The sequence below is a fragment of the Calonectris borealis genome, chromosome 1, assembly GCF_964195595.1.
Source record: "Calonectris borealis chromosome 1, bCalBor7.hap1.2, whole genome shotgun sequence".
Classification (NCBI taxonomy): domain Eukaryota; kingdom Metazoa; phylum Chordata; class Aves; order Procellariiformes; family Procellariidae; genus Calonectris; species Calonectris borealis.
Window position 1 is genome coordinate 84,256,345 of NC_134312.1, and position 24,847 is coordinate 84,281,191.

At 42.8% G+C, this 24,847-nt stretch overlaps 2 protein-coding genes across 2 annotated transcripts in view; one reads left to right on the plus strand and one right to left on the minus strand.

Moving 5' to 3' along the window:
• Positions 1 to 930: 930 nt before the first annotated feature.
• LOC142090221 (uncharacterized) lies at positions 931 to 1,827 on the minus strand (the record flags this gene model as incomplete). The annotated part of the gene is made up of 1 exon (XM_075167812.1): positions 931 to 1,827. A coding segment is annotated over one exon (822 nt), but the record flags the coding sequence as incomplete, so codon positions are not given.
• Positions 1,828 to 21,127: 19,300 nt separating this feature from the next.
• LOC142088189 (ovostatin-like) overlaps positions 21,128 to 24,847 on the plus strand; it is a 32,218-nt gene continuing 28,498 nt past the window's right edge. Inside the window, exons 1-4 of the mRNA XM_075163269.1 lie at positions 21,128 to 21,148; positions 21,271 to 21,341; positions 22,999 to 23,182; positions 23,889 to 24,045. Coding sequence (XP_075019370.1) covers positions 21,128 to 21,148; positions 21,271 to 21,341; positions 22,999 to 23,182; positions 23,889 to 24,045 — 433 coding nt within the window. The remainder of the gene's footprint in view (positions 21,149 to 21,270; positions 21,342 to 22,998; positions 23,183 to 23,888; positions 24,046 to 24,847) is intronic.

The window sequence follows — 24,847 nt, forward strand, 5'->3', positions numbered from 1 at the left end:
GGGCTTGTCCTTGCGTGCTTCACCTGGAAGAAAGGCGGGCAGTGTGCTCAGGCTGGATCTGGAACCTGAGGGTTCTCCGAGAGCCATGGAAAGAAAGGTGTGGAAGACACCAGCTGTCGGGCTCTGCGTGGGCAGGCAGCGGTGGGGATTGGGGTGCTGGCTGTCACGAGCCCAAGTGCTTTCCTGCCCTCCCCACCCAGGAAGGGCAAACGCGGCACTTGCTGTCTCCCCCGTTGTGGGTGTAGGGGTAAGAGCAGCAGTGGATGCTTGAGCAACGGCAAGAAGGGAGTGAAGATTGCTGATCCCGAAACCGAAATGGAAACAGTGAGGCAGGTGGCCGAAACCCCCGTGATTGATGCCTTGGAAACAAAGTAATTCAAAAGACTGGCTGCTTGTCAGGAGATGCAGAAATTGTAACAAGGGCTAAACACATAGACAGTATTGCAGCAGGTAGATAACAAGTGAGTAGTAGTATATAAGCTGTGCGGATTGGCAAGAATGAAGATCTTTTGGCTACTTCCACGGAGCATTGCGCTGATTATTTCTGAACAATACGCCACACCCCATATTCTCCCTTGGGATGGCGCAAGAGGAACCTCCAGGGCCCTTACTCTTCTAGAAACATTCACCCGCACCATCCCTCACAGCCTGTGCCACCCTTTGGGGGGCAGATCCCTTTTTCCCCCCTCAGCTGCTTTCAGACCAAGTGCAAAACTGAGCCGGAGGCAGGTGCTGCCTGTCAGGGCCAGTTGCCCTCCAGGCAGGTTCCTGCCCTCCTTCTCAGCAAGGGCTGCTCTACAGCCTCCCTCTGCAGAGCCTTCTCTCTGCATCCAGCTGCACGCCTTTGGCCAGCCAGGAGACGCCAGTCCGACACACAGCACAAAAGGCCCATGGCCCGTACGGCATTGCAAAAGCTTTTATTGTGCCCTTAGACCATAGTTCCTGGCACACGTGGTAGTCCTTGCCTTGCCTTGCTGCTGTGGGGCAGGCGCTGCTACCTTCTTCTCACTCGACAGCGGCAGTGGCACGGGCAGGTGCAGCCCTTTGCGTGGGGCGTCTCTTCTTGCTCTTGGTCGTCTTCTTTTTGGAGGGTGAGGCCACGCGCCGGTTTTGGGGGGCAGCCCTGCCGCGGCGCCTGGGCACGCCGCCTCGCAGGAGCTGCTTGAGCACAGAGCTCCCTTGCACCGCCGCCTGCATGTGCGATGGAGAAATGCGCTGCTGCTTGCTCTTCTTGGAAATCTTGCCAGCCGCATCCATGGTCTTGTGCGTCACCCACTGCAGCACCGCAGCCAGATAGACGGGGGCCCTGGCTCCAACGCGCTCAGCAAAGCGGCCTCTGCGCAGCTGCCTGTCTACGCGGCTCACAGGGAAGAGCAGCCCGGCCCGGGAGGACCGGGAGGAGCGGCTCTTTTTGGCCTTTGCTTCTGCGCCTTCGGAGGGGCCCCCAGAACATGCCGCTTCGGGCTCCCTCTCCCGCTCAGGCATCGTGCAGACCTCCTCTTCTCCGGACATGCTGCTGGCAGCTTGCTCCCGCAGGGATCTCCCCGCCGCGCCTTCCCGTGCCCTGCCTGCCTTGCCCGCCTGCCCTTGCTTCCCTTGCTGGCCCTCGCTGCTGGTTCCTGTCTCCGGGCTCGGGTTGCCTGCGCTTGTCCTTGCCGGCCTGGCCAAGCCTTCTCTGTGGCCGAGACACTTTGGCTGAGCCCCTCCGAAGAAGGGCTCGGGCTCAGGCCCTCTCCTGCGCAGGCTCGGGCTTTTGCTCACCCGGGCAGCGGGAGCAAGGGCTCTCCTGGTGGCGGGGACCAATAGGAAAGGACTTCCTCTGTGACCTCACCTCCCCGCTTGTGACATCATCCCCCCTGGCTCCGCCCTTTGCGGGTGAGCTCAGGGAGCAGCTTGGCATGGGGGAAGCTGCCACGAGGCCGAGTGCTCTCCTTTCCTCCACATTCTCCTCCCTGGCCCTGCCCTGTGACAGCTCTCCCTTCAGCCCTTGCCTCTCCCCTCCAACCCAAACCCATGTTGCCACTCTTGGGGAGAGGACTTTCTTCCCTTTGTCATGGCATCCCAGAGCCACAGGCTGCCCAGACATGGGTCCTGTTGCGTTTTGAGTCGCTGCGTGGGTGGAGACTCCACAGCCTCTCTAGACAACCCCCTGCGAGCCTTCTCTTCTCTGGGCTGAACAGCCCCAGCTCTCTCAGCTCTTTCCGTCAACCAAAGCCCACTTTTTCCTGTGCCTTCCTCTTCCTCTTCACCTTCCCTTTCCCTTCCCTCTCCTCCTCTCTTGGGCAAGGCAGGGTAGAGAGTGACCCAGACAGAAGGAATCCCAAACCAGCCCCGATACCTGGTTTGGTTAACAAAGACACAAGTACCTGGGGTGTGACTGCCTGGGGCAGGTGCCTCTGGGCAAGGCTGCAGAGGAGAAGTGCCTTGAGAACCTCTCAAGGACTGCAGAATATTCCTGTCTGCAGCTTTGGGTCTCCTGTACTTCACCCCAGAGGCAATGCAGGCAATGTGCTTTGCCTGGATTTGTATCCTGAGGTCTCTTCAAGCGCCTTCCATCAAGATAGAGACATGTTAGATGTGTTAGAGACATTAGAGATGTTAGAGATGTGTTAGAGACATTTATTTTTTATTTCTGCACATTCAGCCTTCTGGGCTTTTTGTAGCAATATAGGTAGTTTTTCAGATGGCACAGAGGAGTCATTTTTTTTCTTTTTCTACTATTTTTTTTCTAAAAATTCATTCCAACAAATCATTTAGGTACTTTGGAAGTCCACTCCCTCCTCACATTGCCCAAAGTGGGTTTCACACTTCAACTCAAATAGTAAAGCCTGGTCTTCCCCTTGGCCCCATCTTCCTCCCATGTCTTTTCAAATTTTCCACTGTTTGTTCTTACACTCTTTGATTCAGGGACACCTTTGTAAGTGTATATGGCAGCCTGATGAGATGCAGAGGCTTTGCCTGTCAAAAGGTGGCAGCTGGACTTGCTTTCCTTTTTTCCAGGTTAGCTCTAGCAAAGGTGCGGAGGGGATAAATCATGCTGCTTCGTATAAGAGCAATATGTCATGGACCCAGAGCTGTGCCTTTCCTGATGTTCTGAGGATAGTTGTGGAGTTTTAGAACCGCTCTCTGGGATGATGGAAAGATGAATATCCTCCGTGCATGAGGTCATTTCAGAAATAGTGTGTTTTCAAATGTCTGTACCACTAACAGGAATGCACTCCATTTTATATTTGGCTTCTGGTATCAATAGTAAATTCTTGTTGCTTTCCAATTTCCACAGAGTTCTTACCATTGACATAATCTGATTTTTAATGCCTCAGTCTGTGTAAGCAGTCATAGATCCAAATTAATATCTATGAATCCTGCTACTTTTGTGGCATTGTTCCTTACACATACTCCACAAATTGAGGCTCCTGATATCCATGATCTTCTCTCAAACAGCAGGAACTTCTTCATAGAATAAATGCTTGTGTGGCAGTATCTTACAAATCCACTGGGTTCAGTTTTCCTAGATTTCTTTAGCATACTGGAAACTAAAAATCTACCTTTAAAATTAATAACCAATATTCCCAATGCCACATGATTCAAACAGCTTGGGTAAAATACTAAATACTGCAGGAGACTTCATATGCAGGTACTTTTATGAACCCACAACAGAAATTAAAATTCTGTTCTTGAGTTGTTCTGCTCAGAAAGGTCACCTGTCTATTATGGGTATCACTAATTTCTAGTTGTTGGGAAGATAAGGGTCTGCAACTTAGTTTTTGCCCCAACTCTCACGGAACTGAGTTCACTTGTTCATCAAAAAGTGGTTTCTTCCAAGTAAGTAGAAAGCACAATAGGGAGACAGTGCTACTTCTCCGTATAAGAAAGCTGGGACCTAACCACCCAGTCTGGGAGAGTGAAATCCCTTCAAATTTGGCGCACAAGGGTTAAGTCTTCCCATTTTACTAATCATTCTGAAAAAAAACTTGTGTTAAAAATCTGCTTGCAGAGACCTCACTGGGGGAGAGCATTAAGGGTGTTTTTAAATATGAATAGGACGACGGCACCCACAGCAATGGTTTTGAGGAACTTGTCATAGTTCATGCTTGCAAAGCGCCTTTACCTGTTTGTGGCACAACAACGGGATGAAAGGGAACAGCCTGAAGTTGCACCAGGGGAGGTTTAGATTGGATATTATGAAAAATTTCTTCAACGAAAGGGTTGTCAGGCATTGGAACAGGCTGCCCAGGGAAGTGGTTGAGTCATCATGCCTGGAGGTATTTAAAAGACGTGTAGACGTGGCACTTAAGGACATAGGTTAGTGGTGGACTCGGTAGTGTTAGGTTAACGGTTGGATTCGATGATCTTAAGGGTCTTTTCCAACCTAAATGGATTTAATGACTCTATGACCAGAAGGTGGCAGCAGGTCAACACCGAGACTATCCAGGGTCCCCCCATTTCCCTTAGGAGATTCCCGATTGTTTTGCTGTGCTACAAAGGCAAACTTCACTGATGTCTGTGCTAAAGGCAGTTATAAGAAGGACACAGGGAAAAAGAAAGTGCTTATGTTAAAAGTTCAATTCCTATTTCATCTTTCATATACTCTTGGTCTTACCTAAATAAGAATTTTGCACTGATTAGCTATAGAGTAATGTACATTGGTTTAAAAGTCAGCACATGAGATTTCATACCGCATTCAGTTTCTGTTTGATAACATTCGAGTAACAAACTTTAGTATCCTAAACTTACTATATTATTATACTATACCATAGTGTAATTTTCAAACAATTAAGAATTGCTAAGTATAGGATGTGTTTTTAAGTATAAAATCCTGCTGATTTAATTGCTATGTCACAAAAAGTGTATTTTCTAGTAAACACTACTTTTCAGGTATGTTGCACATTTGCTCGCAGGTCCTCTACATATAAGCTTTCTATGGTTGACATCCAAAGCAATGAAAAGATATCCATGTGTGCCCCATGTATTTTTCTGAGACAAATACTGCATTAAACATTGTAACAGAAATCTTGAGTTTGGAATGAATATCATCGGAATGGAAATACGTATGAAGAGGCATCCGAATAAAGAGCAGAAAAAGAGATAAAGGTATGGCATGTCTTAATTGGTGCAGAAGGTTGTCATTCAAATAACCAGAGAACAAGAACAGCAGCAATTTAAAGCCATAAAGATAAGGTGACAAAGAGCTGAAAAACAGGCTTGAAGCCATAAAATACTCCAGTACCAAAGTAAAGAATACTGAGACTCAGCAATTTTCCGTCGAACTTGCAAGCGGCAAGAGAGGATAGTCACGCAAATGAACTCAGTAAATCTCTACTCACGGAAGATGCAAAAGGCACAACCAAAATTCAGTTAGTAATGATTAATAATGATTGCCAATCAAGAAGGACCCCTAGAGACACGATGAGGACTCAGCAGCTGCTGACACCTCTCCCCTATGGCACTATTATTCCTTCCCAGCTTACTTGGACACACATGTCTTGGCACTTGTGAATATGAGAGAATGAGTAAGTGAAATCCATGGCAGAAGGAGCATGAGTGAAACCAGTTTTACTTAAAATAAAAATCATCTTCCCCTTCCAGAAGGATTCACGTTGAGCCTTCCTACAAAAACCATTGTAGACAGCATTTTTTTTTTTTTCACATCTAGGAAACTAGGAACAAAGCATAAAAATTTAAAGCACAACTTCTACCCTGTAAGTTTCTCCTGTTTTCTTTGATTTTTCCATTTTATCCCACATAACTACAAAGGCTTTCATTTAAAAAAACTACTCAGCATTATGCACGTTTGTAAATTAAAACAGATTCTCTCTGGAAGAGAACTGAGAATAACTTACTGCTTCCATCTTCACTCCCTTCATTTTACCTATTTTCTCCTTCATGCCTCTGTGCCTCAGTGCCCAAAATTTCATGCACCAGAAAGGTTCAGAAAGGTATGAAGTTAAGGAAAACCAAATGTAAGTAACAGGAAAAATGTCCTAAAAGCAAAGGTTTACTTGACTATGCCATCGTCTTCTCTGTGAAAATAGTGCAAGATCCAGCCTTAAAGGCACTGCAAAGTATTGCAAAATGTAGGAGAATAAACTCCCTGGTCTATTCCAGATATGGGGGAAGAAAGGGAAGGACACCAGATAATATTGTGCGTTTCATTGTTACTTTCTATATTTTCTTCTGTCTGAGAGAAAGCATGGTCTCAGACTGCGTGTTGACTTCCTTCTACATAGAGTTGTGCAAAGGATTGTGGCTTATAGTTCAGTGACAAAATGTAGATCCTGCAATGGGATCATGATATCATCCCACTAAAACATCAAGTCACCTAGAATTGGTTTTTGCATTTAACAGATTTCTTCTTCAAAACAGGCGCTATTTATTAAGTCACCTGTGTTGGAAAAATCTCCCCACTGAGTTGGAAAGTGGACACACGTATAATGAGGTATTTAACCTTAACAAGCAAATTTCCACTCACACCTGAAGACTGCCACTCCATGACCAGTTTAAGCCACTAAAAGCAGTTGCCACTGCCCCTTGTGTGCCACCACAAACATTTACAAAGCTAAAAGGCGAACTGGGTGCTATACTGGTGAACTGATCCAACCTAGAACCAGCCTACAAGACTTCATTCTACCCCAGATTGCTCTATCTGGCTAACTGCAGGGCATATGCAAATACACATGCTGGCACAGGAGGAGGACACTGGGTCAGCTCTGGCCGCAGTGCTCACAGAATTTCCATGTAACTTGCTACCCTAGGTTTCATTTCACTAGAAATACTTTGATTCTTGAGGGCTACAATAATGTGATAGAAGAGTAAAATTTATGTCTGGGGCACAGCAAACATTTAGCTATGCAAACATAGCTGAAACAAGCAACCACGAAAGAACAACGTGTTATAATAAAGCAAACCACTGAACAAAGATGGATGCACATTTGGAAGTATAAATTCAAGTTTTCAAGAAAAATAGTCAGAATACTCAAGGAATAACAAAGCATCGTTCCCTTTGGGCTAATATCTTTTCCCTCCCTTCCAGAGCTACCTGCTCTCTGTTTCAGTACTGAGCACATCTGTGCCTGGTGTATATGCAGAATGGTCTTACAGAAAATTCTGAATTGTAAATGGCACAATCCTATTGCAGATCCCAGAAAGCACACAGTATTTGGGGACTGAAATAAGAAAGTTCATTAATCTTTTGGAGGTTTTCACTGTCTCCATTAAAACTGAAAAGATTATTAGAGAGCACATCCCTACGTGCATATGTACATAGAGACACTGAGGCTTGAATGCTTGCAATAGAAAGGGAATTTTGCATCAGGTTCAAATGAGGTTTTTCCACCCTGGAAAACGAGGTTAAAAACTGTTAGCATTTAACTCCTACTGGTTTTGATTTTATTTTATTTAAAACCATGATTCCAGCTAATTCCAGTTGGTGTAAAACATGCACTATCACACACATATATGCACATTCCTACTTGCGAAGGTTTGGCTTTTTTCAGCTGAACTAGCCTGCAAAAATGTGTCTCTTTTTTTCAGCTGAAAATGAAAAGAGCAGCATCAAAGCCCAGAATCAGCCTCCAAAATTCAGGTGCAAGGTAACTTGGTCACTTTTCCAAATTACTCAGCCCCCAGTAATACTACAAGACAGGTCCATTTGATTTGTCTGCAGCACCCAAGTGCCCCTGATACCTTTACTCCTTCCAGTTCGGCTCAGATTGCAAACCCAGCCTACAACATTGGCAGTGCTCACTGTTTGACTGCCAAGAAAGGCCTGGAGCAATCCAGGCAGGACAAGCCCAGCTCTGCCTCAACACTTCCTGAGAACAGCTGCTTCAGACCGGGGCAGTACATGCATGTCCCCTGCCAAGATTTTCACAGTTACATTCAGAAAGCTAGACAACAAGGACAGCAGTTTCCGGAATACTGAAATGACTGAGAAGCCCACCTCCAGTTTCAAATAAATCCATGTCACTTACAACTTTCCTTGTTAAAACTCTGCCAGAATCTTAAAACTGAAAAAGATTATTGCCATGTATATGCTTATTTTTCTCTTTAAATGAATGGTCTGATTTTCAAATAGAAAGAATACCCAGAGCTTGGGAAAGTTGGAAAATATTTTCCTTTTGCCTTAGGGGCAGTGGAGGAAGGGAGAAGGTCAAAAATAGTAGACCAAAGTCAGTATTAATGAACCTTTCTATTCACTTAGTACCAAGACAAGTACTCCAGTTAGTCTGATCTCAAAAAGTGCCTGGCACATGCTGCTCTGCAAGTCCCATTATTGTTCTGACAGTGGCTTAGCCCTGGGATAAAAACAAGCAGTCTCTGTCATCAGAATAATCTTTTCATCCTGAAGGATGAGCAAAGGAAAAAGAACTTTCTTAGCTGATGTTTCTAGTTGTAACAGACAAATAATCCCTCATCTCTTCAACCTTGTTATGTCCTTCCTCATCCAGTTAGATTTTGCCATTGTTTCAGAAACTGACACTGATTTGTGCTATTGGCCAAGAGGACATCTGAAACTTCTTACATTAAAATTTTGTAAAAAACATTGGTCTTCTAATTAATCTCATGTGGTACAGAGTAGCTCCAGGGAAACAGAAAGGTTTTGAGCCTCTATTTCTGCTCCCTCCTTCACTTCCATGCATGAATAGATGATTTTACCTAAAACTAGCTGTTTTCAGAATGGTGTTTGAATGCACAAAAAGTTAGGATGTACTGGATAAGTGTTGCTAATGAGCATGGCAGACCAGCAAAGCTTACAGAGATATCAGCCTTCACCTAACACTTTGATTCCTGCCTGAACGAGATGAGTTTGACTCCAGAATGCCTTCAGAAGAGCAGCTTATTGTCATCAGGCTTGAAAAACTAAAAGCCGACTGAAATGGAAATTTTTCTTAAATCTTAGCTCCCAACTTCAAATCGTGTTGCGACTCAGTTCCATCAGTCACTCAGAGAGGAGGTAATATCTCTAGGATCAAAATATACTAGCACAAGAGGTATCACATGTATAAGCCTGGTACAGACACCCTGTTTTTCCATTTCCTGCATCTCAGTAGTTATTCAAACTCAAAGACTTTGTCAATGTCCCCCAACAGTCAAACCCCAGTTCCAATGGGTTAGGAGCAATTTGCAGCAGCAAAAATGCTGCTACACCAAGAAAGAAGTTAAGGTGAGGATGTGCAGCTGCTGGCCTGCTGCAAGTGGTTTACCTACAGTACTACGCTTTCCACAAACTTATGGGAAAGGTTGTTTCCAATGCTAGCTCCCCCTTTTAAAGAAAAAAGGAGATGATTGCCATTTTCAAAATCTAATTTAATACAGTGCATGTTTTCAGAACGACTAAAGGCATATGAAATGACAAAACTCCTACTGGACCCACATCTGACCCACTGCAGGTCACGGTCATTCAGAGCCAGTAGCTGAATACTGGAGCATCTACCTGTACTGAAGAATCACACATTCACAGCTACACTTCTCCTGCCATGTAAACACAAGTGCAGCTCAGACTACAAGCTCTGGACAGTAAGCATCGTTCAGGCTTCAGTGTGGATCCTCCCACAGGGCAAGCAGCAGAAGAGTGGAACAGCGGAACAGCCTTCCTTGTTGGATGCTAGTGCTTTAAGACAGTGACAAAGGCAATTTAGATAATTACTGTTGCACGTTTCAAAGCAGATAATCAAGTGTGCCAAATGAAGAAAAAAAACAAACTGCCAGTGCCACAGGTGTTGAAATGTAGAGCAGATCTACAATCAGCAGAATTAGGCAGCATACAGAGCAGATCACTTTCACTTATTTATGGAACACTAACAGTTTTACAAAACTGGCTATTTTAATCAAAATTTAAAACAGGAAAGAGAATTGCAAACTCAACACAAGATCAATGAGCTGGGTGTTTGAAAAGTGTATCTCCTTTTCACCAAAATCACAGCACTCAGCATGTGGCCCATACCCCTGTTGCAGTTACTCTCTAGTTCACAGATCCTTATGTATCTGCATAAACACAAAACACCAAAAAAATGTTATTTGCTTTTTCATCCAACTTTTTATCCAAGAGAAAACTTTAACAATATGGCCAGCAGACCACAAAGTCCTACAGCATAAGAAAATAACAAGTAGAGACATGGTTACGTGAAAGGGTGGCAGAAGGAAAATAAAATGTTAATTATTATATTTTACTTCTGTCATGTTGAAAAGTTCTCATCACTCACCAGATCTCTGCATGAAAAAATAGAGCAAAGTGCATCCCAGTGAACTTTACCACTCAAGCATCATTATTAGATAAAAAGAGTGATTTTCAGTCTGTAAAGTTTTAATGCTGAGGATTGGTCGTCTTTTCTGCTCAGAGGAACACCTATCAGGCAACTCCCCAACTTACTAAGAAGCATGGGGCTCAGAACTGGGCCACCCCTGTGCTACTTGGAGATTCCCCTGCTGACATTTGCTTTTGGCTCTCAGAGGACAATGCTACAGTCTGGCAATAATGCAGTGCATTAAGAACTGTCTGATACAGCTTATTTTCTGAATACAAATTCAGCAGAAACAATTTCCCATGTTTCCCCTACCTTTCAATTCCATTTCAGAGAGACACCAGCTGAAAAGGCAATTACTTTTATGTGGTCCTATTCAAAGCCTAGCTTGTCTAAAGTTGCAAGTGAAGAGCTCAACCAACGCCACATGTGTTGAAAAGAGATTCGGTGACTTGGTGTATAAACATCAGAGCTCAGCTAACCAACATGCAAGTTCTCCTTCTGCAGCAGGATGAAGAGACCAAACTCCAGACTACAACTCAGTATCATTAAGTCCCTTGGAAACCATCTTTGCAGCATCTTTTTGCTGCATGTGAAACAGATTACAGATGCAGCTTTTACCCAAAACACACTTTGAATCAGCCTTGAGAAAGCACATCAGAATCCAAGCCAGCTGAAACGCAGAAGTCAAGAGCAAGTTTTAGAAACTGCAGAGAGCTGGTGAATTCCCTCAAAATGCTGCAAGTAAGAAAGGCTGTGCTGTAGATCTTTAGAGAAACTAATTGGCTTGGTTATTACATTTGCCCCCTCATGGGACCAAAAGTATATTATGAAGGCACATAGTGATATAGTTCACTTCACTGCTCACTCCTCCTGAGGAGAAGTGCATCCTACAGCAATTCAGCATCATAGAGGAACACTATAGAATAGCTCATGACAAGCTGCAAGTTCAACATTTAACTGAAATTTCAAAGCAGACTGAGCAAAGGCTGCTGCATTATTCCATCTCCTCTGAGACACACCACTGTCTGAACTCCTAACTCAGCAAGAGAAGAGGGACACCACCTGCAAGAGACAAAACCTAACATTCAAGGACTATGCAAGAAGGTTTAATAAAAAAGCACCACAACAAAATACATCATGTAAATTCCAAGTTGGCATCAGCCTGAAAAACTCATTTGCTGGGAGCAATCCCCACTTGTGAAAAGTGAAAGCAGAAGAATCATCCTGCCCCAGAAAGGACCAAACGTCCTTTTAAGCAGGCCCAAGAGTACAGAGTGAGGCTTCAGGAAGAAATGTATACATGGAAACATTAATTGCCTCACTCAACTAAGATTATTAATTTCAGTAGACTGCACTAGAGACAAGCTTACACATCAGTTTTGTTTTTTCTAATAATGACATGCTTTTAACCGGCCAGCAGAGTTTAGCGCAGGACTACGAATTAATAATCGGCTGCATTTGCCTGAGAGTAGCTGACATATGGGATGTCTTTCGAGAGCCTGGATATGCTGGTGATGCACATTTAAGAGAAAGTGCATCGAATAATGAGAAAAATGTGTAAAATATCTGAGGGGTGATGCTTGGAAATTTCCAAATTTCCAAAGCTTTCACAGCTTTGGAAATTTTTGTCTGCTTAGTTCCCAGGCCTACCCTGTTTCACTGAAATGCTCCCTAGCTCCCTCCCTAACACAGATTAAACTAAATCTTACTTACTCCTTGGCTCGGTTTCTCATGTCATGATTTTACGGAGCATTTTCATGTTGGGCATGACACGCTGCTTGCCCACTGATGCCGGAAAGGTGCATTGTAACTTCGCTAGCAGCACCTCTGGGTTTTCATGCCGCTTTGGCTAGCGGAGGCACAAGAGCGATTTTAGATGTCCTCACAGCAGGGAAATGCATCTGAACTTCCACTCCACCAGCTGGTGCCCACCCTGCAAATCCCCGGCTCTCTTCAGTGACCTGGCCACCACAAGCCACCTTGCAAAATCCAGTGTTGTCAAACTTCTGGTGGTCCCACTGGGCACTTCCCTGCAGTAGCAGCCATGGCAGCAGGCCCAGGGCCCCCTGGGGATTCTGCCCGCCTGGCCGCTCCCCCCAGGACCTCCATGGGGCCCTGTCCCTTCGGCTCTCCTCAGCCGCCAGCGGCCAGACAGGGAAGGCCAGCGCGTCAAGTCTGGCGGCTCCCTGCAGCCCAACAGCTCCCTTCGGGGGCAATAAGTAACAGAGAAGTAGATAAATTACAGAGACTGCTGACTCCGTGTACTGCTAAGGTAAAATATGTGTTTCTCCCCTCTTCTGGCCAAAGAGCTTTGCCTGCTGCCTGGAAAGCCAGCCTCCCCATAGGCATAGGGTAGGGAGGTTGGAGGTGTCATGGTCTTGCTGCGGATGTCTTCAGGTGGTCTCCCGGAGACATCAGTTGCCTGCTGCCTGCTCCAGCCTGCTGACAGGAGATCGATAGGTCATCCCCTCCAATGTGACACCAGTCCCTCCCCTCTCTCTCCTCAGCACACTTCCCTGTCTGTCTCCTTATCAGCCATTGTCTTCAGCATTTTTCAGTATTTGCCCTGCTCTATTTGACGCAGGAACATCTATCCAGTGACAGCTTTGCATTTAGTTTCCCTTGGTTTCCTAATCGCTTGTCAGTGCACCTCCCGCCGCACCCGTGGCTGCCACTCCCAATTCCTGGCAGTCCCAGGACGGCTGGGGACATCATTTGAAGAGCTGCGTGTGATTAATTACTGGGTAATCATCCCTAGATTATGAAAACTGTAATCATTGTTTATAATGATGCTATTCCTGCACATCTTGTAAGGGTGGTTTGGCACTGTTGTCCAAGAGACCCAGGGGAAGATCCTACGGCTGCAGCATCATCTCCATACCAGCTCTGCTTTGGGCTGTGGTTGGAGGTCCTCCTTCCCCTCTGTCCAGGACAGTCCTGAGCTACGTGGCAGGACTCGCTCTTGTGTTCCCTCAGGAACTACTATTTTTATTTCCTCCTATGCAGCCTGAACAAGGGTCAGAAGGCTGCAACAACTGCAACAGTGTAATCCAGGATTATAATGAATATACATCTGGCATTCACAGCAACATGGGGAAATCACGTAGTGGCCGGTGTCACTGTGATGACAAGGATTTATTCCTTCAGTTTCAGGATGTCCTTTTACTGTCTGACTCCTGCCAGAGGGACTCTGAATTCAGTAGTCTCCTTTTCCACGGCAGCACCAGTCCCCAAGCAGACTAGTTGTAGACTGGAAGGTGACAGAACCTGGTTCTAGGGTTCTTCAGATTTTCCTTCAGTCGTCAGTGGCCCAAAGCGTTTGCTTTCAGCACTGATCGAACTGTATTCACTGCTTCGAGAGGGAGGTGATTTGTTCCTATCAGATTCAGGCACACTGAAAACTAGAGCAATTACTAATCTAACAAAGTGAAGGGTTTGGGTCTTGTTTATACAATTAAAAGCACTTCTACTAAAAATAAAGATGCATACAACAAAATGCAGACTTGGCCCACACCCAGACTTACTCTCTTATTCTAGCTATTGTTGCAAATGTCTTTCTGAGGTGTTTCTCAGCTACAAAAAAGTAAAGCTCTTACTTAGTGGTAAGCTGCTTCTAGAGACATGGCTTTCAGCGTAAGGCCTATGTTTTGTTATGCAGTTACATGTGAGGGTTCTCTAGGAACACTGAATATAAATTATATTTCAAAGCATTTCTTTGCTAATTTAATTTTGCATTGTGGCCTTATTTTTAGCAACTCAGCAGCTAGGAGTGCTAATAAATTCCTAAGATTTACATGGATGAACAGAGAGAGACTGGGACACTGGTGCTTCTAGTCACCTTCTTTTTCTCTGAGGAAACGACCTGAATTATGAGTTTACACAGAAGTAGTTTTCAAATAATGTAACGTGCTTTTAAGCTCTTTTCATGTCTTCGACATCCTCTCTGCTGAAATGTCTTCCCTAATCAGATAGTAGACAGAGCCCTCTGCTTGTGCTTGAATCTTTAAATGTACCTTATAATGGAGACATGGCAAAAGATTCTTAGGGAGGACAGAATCTGGCAGCCCAACAGAGATGAAATTGCTGCAGCTCCTTGCCGCCAGGTGCAACCAGTAGTGAGGCTGAGCATGTTATTCCCAGATGGCACACGCACACAAATGCACATACACACCACAGATATACATACATACATGGCCACCACACGGATCTGCACAGACACAAAAAGCACTCCCATGAACAAAAACGGCATCAACACCCTCCCTCCTTTTTTCCTCCCTGGCTGAGCAGGATAGAGGTCCACTAATGCGAAATATATATGCATATGTATATGTACAGTTGTGGATCTCATCAGCAGCTGGGCTCCTGCAAACCAAAATATTATCAGGTCAGGTAAAACAGATAGACAATGCTCTCCAAGGCTTGAATGTGCTATGTAAGGATAGATAAAATTCCAAAATTAACTTTGGGACTTAAAATTCACTTTAGATCCAATTCTGGTCTTTGGTTCCAAATCTCACCAGCAGAAAGTAGCTTCTTGTTCTTGTAAGAGTGAAATACCCAGCTTCCAACATCAGATGAGCTTCAGTGTTGGGCTGCTGTTGTTACCTAGTGAAGGGAGCTACTCATCAAGTTCTTGCTGCTGTCGTGAACCAGCTGAGGTGCAGCCCAGTGTTCCTCTAACATCAGGTCCCAACTACAGGCTGACTGAGAAAGAACATTTTGGTAATTAAAACATGGAAATGGGAATCTGCTTTACACTTTATATTTGACACATTTTGATCAAAATCCACACTCTTGACTGCGCTATGCTTCACTTTCCTAGTCTATAGGTTGAATTTTTTCTTTTAGACAACAGAATTAGGATGACTGATAGTCATGATGGGTTGGACCAGAGTATGGTAAGTCCCCTTTTTGCTTTGTCAGTGGGTACCACAGCAGGTGCATGTGGCTACTGCAGTTGTTTCATATCACCAGGAATAAGTTTTCAGCAGCCCATAAACCTTTTTTAGACGAAATAACACACCTGAAAAATGTCTTGTACTAAATGGAGTCTTGGAGTTGCAAGGCATGTGTTGTGCTCAAAAGGCTGGGAAAACCAGGTCTTAAAATACACAGAGGGATGACATCACTTTATACAGTACCTCTTATGTCTTTAAATTACCGATTCTCCTGAATCACTGGCGGCCCATAGGACCGTATTAACTAGTTCTCAGCTTATCCATGAGATCATCTAGTCTTTGTAGTGTTTTCAATTAGAAGTTTCATGATCAAGATGCCTGGTTACCTGCACGTGGTAGTCCACTTGTCTTTATGATTGTTTGGTAGTGGTTCATTGGACCATGCAACTGGGGAGCTGTTGCTCTTAGGTGTCTGTTCCAACAATTCCATCTGATGCTATAGAGTGAGTGGTGGGAGTCTTTCCTAGCTCATGGACCAACTACAACTTCAACCTAAGCATACGTTGTGAAATGGAGCATATCTCTATTGGCAAGGATCATCCGAGAGCAGGAAAAGCAGCAATGTTTTTAGGTCTCAAGCCTGGCTTTCCTGTGATTTCAAAATATACCTTTGACTTAGAGAATTTGGATGTTGTTCCCAAGAGGGTGAAAACAAGAGGATCCCATAAAATGGGAGATTGCTGAGTGGGCTATTGTAGGGGCTGGTGTATTGTTCTCTTTTTTTAAAAAAACTAGATATGAAACCCAAATGAACTCCTTGAACCATAGGGAGTGGGAGGTTATTTAGAATCTGAATCTGGAGGGAACTGATTCTGATTCATTTTCTTTGTAATAGAATCCAAAATTTGAGATCCTGACATTTCAAAAAGGAAGCTCTCAAATCTGTTTCTTCGTTTTATTTCAGTTACTGTTTGCCTTTTTTAAAACCCTGTGTATCAGTCTGCCTATCTTCACCTAAAGTAGCAGAACAATATGAATAAGAGAACAAGGAAAATAGTGAAGACAGGAAAATTTTCTACTGAAGGAAAAATTATTTTTACCCTTTAAAAGGCTCCCTGACAAATGTTTTCATCCCTTGTGATCAAGTGAAATACATGTTCATGGTCCCTTGAGGCAAAGGTCTGTAATAACCAAATCTTAAGTTAAATCGATGTCATTGGTTCAAGATTTTGAGCTAATTCCGAATGGCAGCAATATAATTACTGCATCAGAATTACATTGTCCATAGATTGTTGGGTATTTTATTTTTTGAGAAATTAAATTTTGATATCAAATGGTTCATTTAAATACAGTAATATTTAATACTTATTAGATTAACTAAAACAACAGGGAATAGTAGTTATTGTTTGCACTGCTGCTGCACTCTTCTTGACCTCATCTTCTATCCTTTTCATTACGTGTCCCTGTAGATTCTCTGGCAGGCTTCCTATTCCTGTTGTTTTTAAAGAAAGATTGGTTATTAGTTTTGATTGCCTTTGCTAGTCTTTTTAGAATCTTATTTGGCCTGCCTTGCTATGTTTATGTCCTCCTATTTTCATCATTTAGACACAGCAGGGGTTTTTCAAGGATGTCTATATATGTTACACTTTCTAGATCAAGAAAAATGGATGGTATTTCAAGTGTTTCATGCCATATGAGGTTGTAATAGTTCATTTTTCATAGGCAGGGCTAAAATATGTTCCAGAAAGATGATGTTGACAACATACTAGTTAGTTTACTATCAGTCTATCTGTAAAAAGATCTTGCAGGGACTGAACAGTGTTTTGTTTACTCTTCTCAATATAACAGTGTTACAATACTTAATATTACCTGATCTGTATTATTACAGAAAATGAGCAATATCAGAAAAGTGTTCCATCCATTCGACATGAAATGACACAGCATACTCTACCAACCACACTACGAGCTGCCTGTTGCCAGCAAACATTCTGAGAAATACCATCGCTTACAAACCTAAAAGCTTGCAGATGGGGATATGCCTTGGAAGAGTGGAAGGCTGTGTAGGCAAATTCATCCGAGGTATCCAAACTCTGAGACATATACAATACTATTCAGAGATATGTTGACTTTTTAAAACAAAATGTTTTGTCAGAATGGGTTTGATAAATGTGTTGGGAAGCATTTCTCAGATTGCAATAGAATTTCCTGAGAAGATCACAGGCTAGCAAACAGCCTGGGACTGTTGATGAGGGTATTTGCATGAGTGAAATGGAAGCTGAGGCTCTGGTTCCACATCTACCTGTTTTAGAGAAAGAAACTGGACAATAAAGCAGGTATTGTAGCGTGGGGTGGATTGTTTGTACTTCATCTCAGGTGAAGTCATGACTTAGAAAGTACTCTCAGTCCTTAAGTGTTATGCAAATGTAAAGTGGAGCCATAGAAAAGAAACAAGTAATTATGTATTACTCATTCTTCTGGAAAATCCAAGGCTTCACTGCTGAAAGCTGCTCATATTTCCACTGAACTTCCTGCTATTTCTCTGACACATGACTTAGATCTGTATTGACCGAGAATTTGAATGTCTCAACTGTTTCAGACTACGCAGTGTTCTGCGTGGCAAATGGACGTTCTTTGATTTTTTTATTTTCTAATTCGTGACTACATCTAGTGTCTAGATGCTGCACATACAGCTATACTGGGCTTTTTGGGACAGCGTAGAGACATCTGAGATGCTCTGTGCACGCTAGCTGGGGGATCAGAGTCACAACCTCATAGAATTTTCTGTTGTGAGTGCAGTTTACATGCAAAACACTGAACTTAACTGCTCCCAGAAAGTGAGTGGGATCAGTGTTAGTTGGAAAACTTTACTTTGCCCTGCCGTGTATCTGTGCCCAGTGTAAAAGAGAAGAAGAGAACGTGTGCATCTGATGTGATAAAATGGATTGGCAAATTCAGCTTTATTTGAAAGAAAACTAACTTGTGAAAAATGTATGTTTCCAATGCAACTGCAATAATCATCCCTCTGACTCATCTAGAGAAAGAATGGAGAAAAAAAAATGTATGTGTATATAAAATTTCTTCATAGGATAGAGTAAATGCAGTAACTTTCTGAAGTTGGGACTGAATGAGTTGAAGATATCTCGATTCTCTCTTGTCCGAAGAGCATGCAACATGATTCTACTTTGAAAACCAAGTGTACATGTGATACTTAAGTCTGTATTTACATTGTTTTGGTCTTGAAGTACATTTGGCAGTGTTCCTCATTTTATCAGTTTTCTAGCCAAACTATGATCTCCAATTACATCTTTCCTTACGCCAATACAAAGCAGTGCCAGTCTAAGGTCAACAGATTAGTTTATATGACATCCAGTATCAAGGTACCTTCTGTGTGTTTGTCTTGTAACAGCTGCTTAGTGTGAGATTCATTATCTCCCCCATGTTAAATCTCGATCTTCGTGCTCCCGGATGATTCATCTCCCCCTGCTCCTAGCTTCTTAATCATACAACCCAAAACTTCTTCTTTTTCCCTCCTACCAGAGACAACTGGAATAATTCCCCCATTGCACTGTGGTCTTCTTAAGAATTATCCGTGACATAGTAGTGATGTGCATAAAGATCTGAGCTTACTTTTTTTATCACAACATGGCTACAATACAAAGAGGTCCTCTGGGATCAATAATTTCATTAAAGTAATTAATTAAATAGCTTGTTTCCAAAGAAACATGTGTTCTTTAATTGGTCTGAACAAAACATCTTCTAAGATTTCAGTTTTTCAAATGCTTTACCTTTTTTTTTCTATGTCAGTGTATCAACAAGAAAGCCCTCTTACATTCATGCTAAAGGCATGCTGCACTTAAATAAAGGATAAGATTCTGGAGCAATTTGCACCTAGAATTGATTGGTATTTCCTTCTCCCTCCTTAATTCTTTTTCGCCTATTACCTGTTTGAAGTAAGACATGGGGTCCGAGGCATTTCAAAGCTGCAAATACAAACATGTCTGCGACATATTCTTAGCTGTCTTCTGCCCTCACTACAACTAATGCAGCACCTTTCTTCACAATGTGACCGCCCTGTTTGCACACCACCCACCTGCCACGCAGCATTGTCACTTTAAACGTCAGGTCATTCTGGAAAGCTTTGTGCAATATTTCTCACTTGTAACTCAGTGGGAATAGACAGTAGATCCAGCAGCACCCGGGGCAGTTTTCTTTGTGTCGTAACTTGGTCATCAGAAAACTTCTGGGAAAGATGGGTAGGTAAACTGGTTAAGCATCGGTAGTTCAAGGTATCGCCTATGCTAATGGCAAGAATAATCCCTGTACAGCTGAATCATTAGCAAGAATGTATTATATCATGAAAGTGAAATTGATAGAATCTGGCTTTCAACAGTCCCACATCCATTTGTACCACATCACTATAATAGTCCTAATTTCCTTCTCCTACCCCTGACCACTGAAATAACTTCAGGCCCACTCTGCATTGCCTAACACCTTTTTCAGTGCCCCTAGCTCTCTTTCATGTCCCTCATTACGCCTGCAGTATTCCCACTTCCTCTTCCCATTCATCACCTGGTTGGCTGAGGAAGAGGAAGAGGGAGAGGAAGGGAAATTGCCTGTTACTTCCCCTAGGTTGCAGTTACACACATGTTGATTGGCTGCCTTATTTTGAAATTGCCTGTTACTTCCCCTAGGCTGCAGTTACACATATGTCAATTGGCTACCTTATTTTGTTTCGTTGTGTTTTTTTCTTTTCTGTGTAAGAATGTGAATACAGTCCCCCCTACTACGGATTATTTAGTTTCCTGTGTTCAGGCTACGTTACCAAGAGTGTAGCTAACACATCAAGGAAATTGATTCTTCCCCTCTATTCAGCAGTTTTAAGACCACAGATGAAGTTCTGTGTCCAGCTCCCCAGTACAAGAAAGGCGTTGACAGACTGGGGGAGTCCAGTGGAAGGTCACTGGGATGGTCAGTGGCTGGAACAAACCTACAGAAAGAAACTGAGACAGCCTCATTTATTTAGGCTGGAGAAACAAAGGCTAAGAGGGGACATAACTGCAGTCTTCCGCTATGTAAAGTGGGATTATAGAGAAGACAGAGACAGATTCTTCTCAGGGGTGCACAATGAAAGGACAAGAAATAATGGACACAAGTTATAGTATGGGAAATTCTGACTTAAGGAAAAAAATTTTCACAACATGGCTCGTTAAGCATGGGAGCAGATGTCCAGATATGATGTGGACTCTCCATCCTTGGAGATATTCAAAACATGAATGGACAAGCTTTGAAGCTAGCCCTGCTTAAAAGGAGAGATTGGACCACCTAATGTCAGGAGGTTCCTTTCTATCTAAATTATTTTATTATTCTATATCCTGATTATTCTGAAGCTTCTTCTCAATCAGATTTACTTACGATTCACCAGCAGGCTTACAAGTTATTTGATGGGGGGAGCAGGGATGGGGGGAAAAAGCAGACTGACAGACAGATGAGTGAAAAAATGAAGTAACGCCCTAAAACTCCTTTCACTAGAGATATGCTTGTCCTGACCACTGGCAAAAATGGTAAAAAACTAGCCAACACCATTCCTTGCTGAATGTTGCTGCGTGCAGTAAGAAATCCAGATTACAATTAGGAGTTTCATTCTGTGCCGTACTGAATGCAGATATAGTCTGATACTGCCCAGTCCCCTATGCAGGTATACAATAGCCTTATGTCATGATTACTTCTGTTTTGTGAGATGTATCTGCGGGAGATCTTCACAGAACAAGGAAATACTTAAGCAGTGGCAAATAGTAACAGGTTGAAACATTAAGGAACCTCCTGTCAATGACACAATAATCAGAGAGGTAAGCTTCAATAAAACATTCAGATGGGCAGGAACCGGTTTGGCTTGCAATACCTCACAAAGCTATGTGAAATATGAGCGCTTTCCTAAGCTATTGTTTGAGAGTTCAAGGAGTGTGAGAACAGACAGGAGAGAGGAAGATGAACCTATGCAAATTTTATGTAGATATCTTTTGTTAGAATATGATTGAAGCCATGGAGGAGGAGCACCATCTCAGGCCAGTTTAAAAGCCAGAAGACAGGCTGTCTACTTGAGATCAATCTCTCTTCTTTCTTCTTCACAGACAGAGATGTGGTCAAGGATTCTTCTGAGTATTCTGTCCTTGAACTGGATTGCCACAGTGTCTTCTGAACCGTAAGAGATCATACATTCTGTGTTTTTATGATAAAATATTTTATTATATTTCCCACCAGTTAATTTCTTCTGGACATATATCATAAATTGGATGTTTGAGATGTTTTGAAATGTGTCTGAAATGGAAGTAGATGACATTGAAGGATGATTTGGAATTATGCGCTCCATCATAAAACTGCTATGAAATCTGATTTGAATGATAGAAACCTAGAAGTGGCGTAGATGAATTCTGAAGTGCATGGGTAAAGTGGGGAGGAGATTCAAGACTAGACTAGCAGGTAGTACTAATGATCAGGATTGATATGCATCAGCAGTACAGAGAGAGCATGATGTATGAGGAGGTGCTACAGGCCGGATAATGGCTGATACTAGGGACTATGCTGAATGGCAATCCTATTAGTATTAGTATTAGTATTAGTATTAGTATTAGTATTAGTATTAGTATTAGTATTAGTATAACACCTGCTGTGCTGTCACAGCTTATACAGCACTGTCAATGTCCATTGGCTTTATCCAAACAGAAGATTTCATCCACAATTTTCAAAAACACACCAACATTAGAGCTTAAACCCCTTTCTCAAAAGTTCTAAAGGAAAGCACTGTGAAAGTCAGAGGGTTTAGCTTTCTCAGATACAGTTTTGGTTTTAATCATTTTACTTTTGGTCTTTGAATATTGTGCAGTCTGAACTGGGCAAGTGAAAATAACAATAGAGACAATATGAACTGGGCAAGCGAAAATAACAATAGAGACAATATGAACAAGCAAAGCTGTGGGAGAAAAAAAGGGAAAGGATCAGATTACAAAGAAAAGATTGTGTGATTCATTGTTGTGCTGCAGAACCAACTCATCGATTCTGTCATACATTATTTAAAAACACCAGTTTGGCCAGCAACAGAACCTTAGCCAAATATAGCAAATCTGAAGGAATGTTTTTCAGAGCAAGAATCTGGGAAAGGAAGGCTGCCCTAATTATAGAGAGTAGTATAAGTAAAAAAGCCCAATGGAAGAAAGAAGCAAAGGAAGCAACACAGGGAGAGGCATGGAAACAGAATAGAGCATGCAGATTAGATTGAGTGTTCCCTGGAATATTCTGCAAAATGGAAAAGCAGGATCATTTCTTGTGCATTATGCTGATTGACTTATGATATGTCAGTTCTTATCTGGAGGGAGAGATACCCAGAGAAAAAGAAATTTAAAATTTGTTGCAACCATTAACTAGTATTTTTGTCATTGATCTCAAAAAGAAGCTAAATATTACTCGTTCTTACGGGAGGTTCCAGAGGTTTAAGCATACATATAGGTCATGGGAGGATAAATGCAGCTATGCTTGTCAGGTGTTTAGACACTTTAGTAATTGTAGCTGTGTAAATACCTGGAATGGAAAGATGCAGTATCATGCTGGGTAAAAGACTGCACAGAATTATGCTAGTCTTTCAGCTCAGAAAGAACTGTGAGGGACAAAAAATTGTTATCTGTACTTTCTTAGCATATGATTCAAAATTCATTGAAAGAAATGGAAATTCTTCCACTGGTTTGAGCAAGCTTTGGACTGTGTCTTCCTTCACACGTACGGCATTTCTGTGGTATTTTCCTCTCCTGTTTGCTCTGACTTTCCTTCATGACTGAACTCTCTGATCCGGCCTTGCCTTCTTACAGTCAGTATGTGCTGCTGGTCCCGACGGTAGTGCGGAGCGACTCTCCACAGACTGCTTGTGTGCAGTTCCACAGACTCAGCGAGCCTCTGTCCCTCAGCATCGTCCTGGAATACGGCAGTATCCGGAAAACTCTCTTTGAGGAATCTGTGACAAAGAATGATTTCTTCAAGTGCTGCGAGTTCAAGGTATTTTCTCTTTTGAGACTACTGAAGAGGGTGTAGAAGCTGTAAATACTTTTGAGTGCAAGTCTCCTTGTCAGTGAGGGCAAGAAGATGAAGAGTGTGGACAGGGAATAGGATGAAACAAGATAAACTGCTGGAAAGGCTGACAATATAGACAGGAAGAAGAAAGACATACGGGTTGTAGGGGGGAAGCTGGAGAAAGACTTTCCATCTCCATTCACAGAGTGAATAGAAAAAGGCTTTTGATTGCCCTCACAGATGCATGCGCCCTATGGGACTGTCATAATTGTCAAGCTGGAGAACCCAGCTGGGACATGCTCATTCCCTTTCCTGTGACTCTGCAAGATCTGGACAGATATGACAAACAAATCCCAAGGTTAGGTCTTCCAGAATGCAGCGGGAGAAAACACCTCAGAATTGAGCTATATGGCTGGGGCAACCTGCATACAGGCAGGTAGCTATATGAGATGAGGAAACGCATAGGAAAGGGTGTAGCTTAAAACCTTAGTATCTGGTGACAGATTATGGGACTTCCACAGCAGAAATTCCCAGAGACTATCTCACTGGCAAAGATGGGGCTTCTCATGACTTTGCACAAGCTATTTATGACTCACTTGACAGTCAGTATCTTACTCAAGAACCCTGGGCATCAGGGGACCTTAACATATCTCATTTACCACTTTTCCTCTGGGGTTTTGTTTCTCTCCAGGTTCCTCCTGCTATTTCTAACCCCCTGGCATTCATTTCCTTCTCTGCCAATGGCATCACAGTCAACTTAGCTGAGAGAAGATCAGTGGCGATTCAGAATGTGGATAATACTCTCTTCATCCAGACGGACAAACCCATCTACAAACCAGGGCAAAAAGGTGCTGAGGAGTCAGCTAGTGAACTGGGAAACTGAGTGCAAGGGTGGGTCTAGAATGACAAGGACTTCCTCTTGTGGAGGAAAAGACCATGGACTTCAACAGCCATGAGCAATCGTTCAGATAGTGTGTAATTGTCATCTGAGGTTGGGCTTATCAAAAGTCAGTGAAAAATAGAACCGATTCACAAAATTGCAACAAAGGAGTGGAGTTCATGTGTTTTTACTGAGTTACTTGCATTTACAGGATCTTGAGTTCTGCCAGGTTTACTGAGGTCAGTGTCATAAACTGTCCTTAAAAATAGAGAAAATAATAGGTTAAGCTTGGAATTAATGAAATTCATATAAAGTAAGCATGTCATTTCCTGTCAACAGTTCTTTCTACTTAACTGCTAATCTAATTCACAGGGCTGATTCCAACACATTATCTAAATGACAGTACTAGCTGTGGTATAGTTAGTTATCTCTTTAGTATAATTATACTTCAGTGCTGCACAGGGTTTACACTTAGAATAAAGACAAATTCTTCCTTCTCTTTGATTTTTCCATTGAATTGGTTTGTTCAAACAGTTTTTTAGGAAATGCTCCAAAGAACTGAGTCCTTCAAGAAGAAATGAAGGCAGTACAGAGTATTTGTATTTACTTTAGAGGTTACTTTAGTCCCAGTGGGTCAGAATTGAAGATATTTCAGGTGACAAGTTTATTTTGGTTTTCTTTTTCACTGGCTAAGATAATCAAATCCTTTCTAGTTCTCCGGGGACTCTTTAGTTCTCCCTAAAAGCCTGGGCAAACTTTGTTTCAGTTGT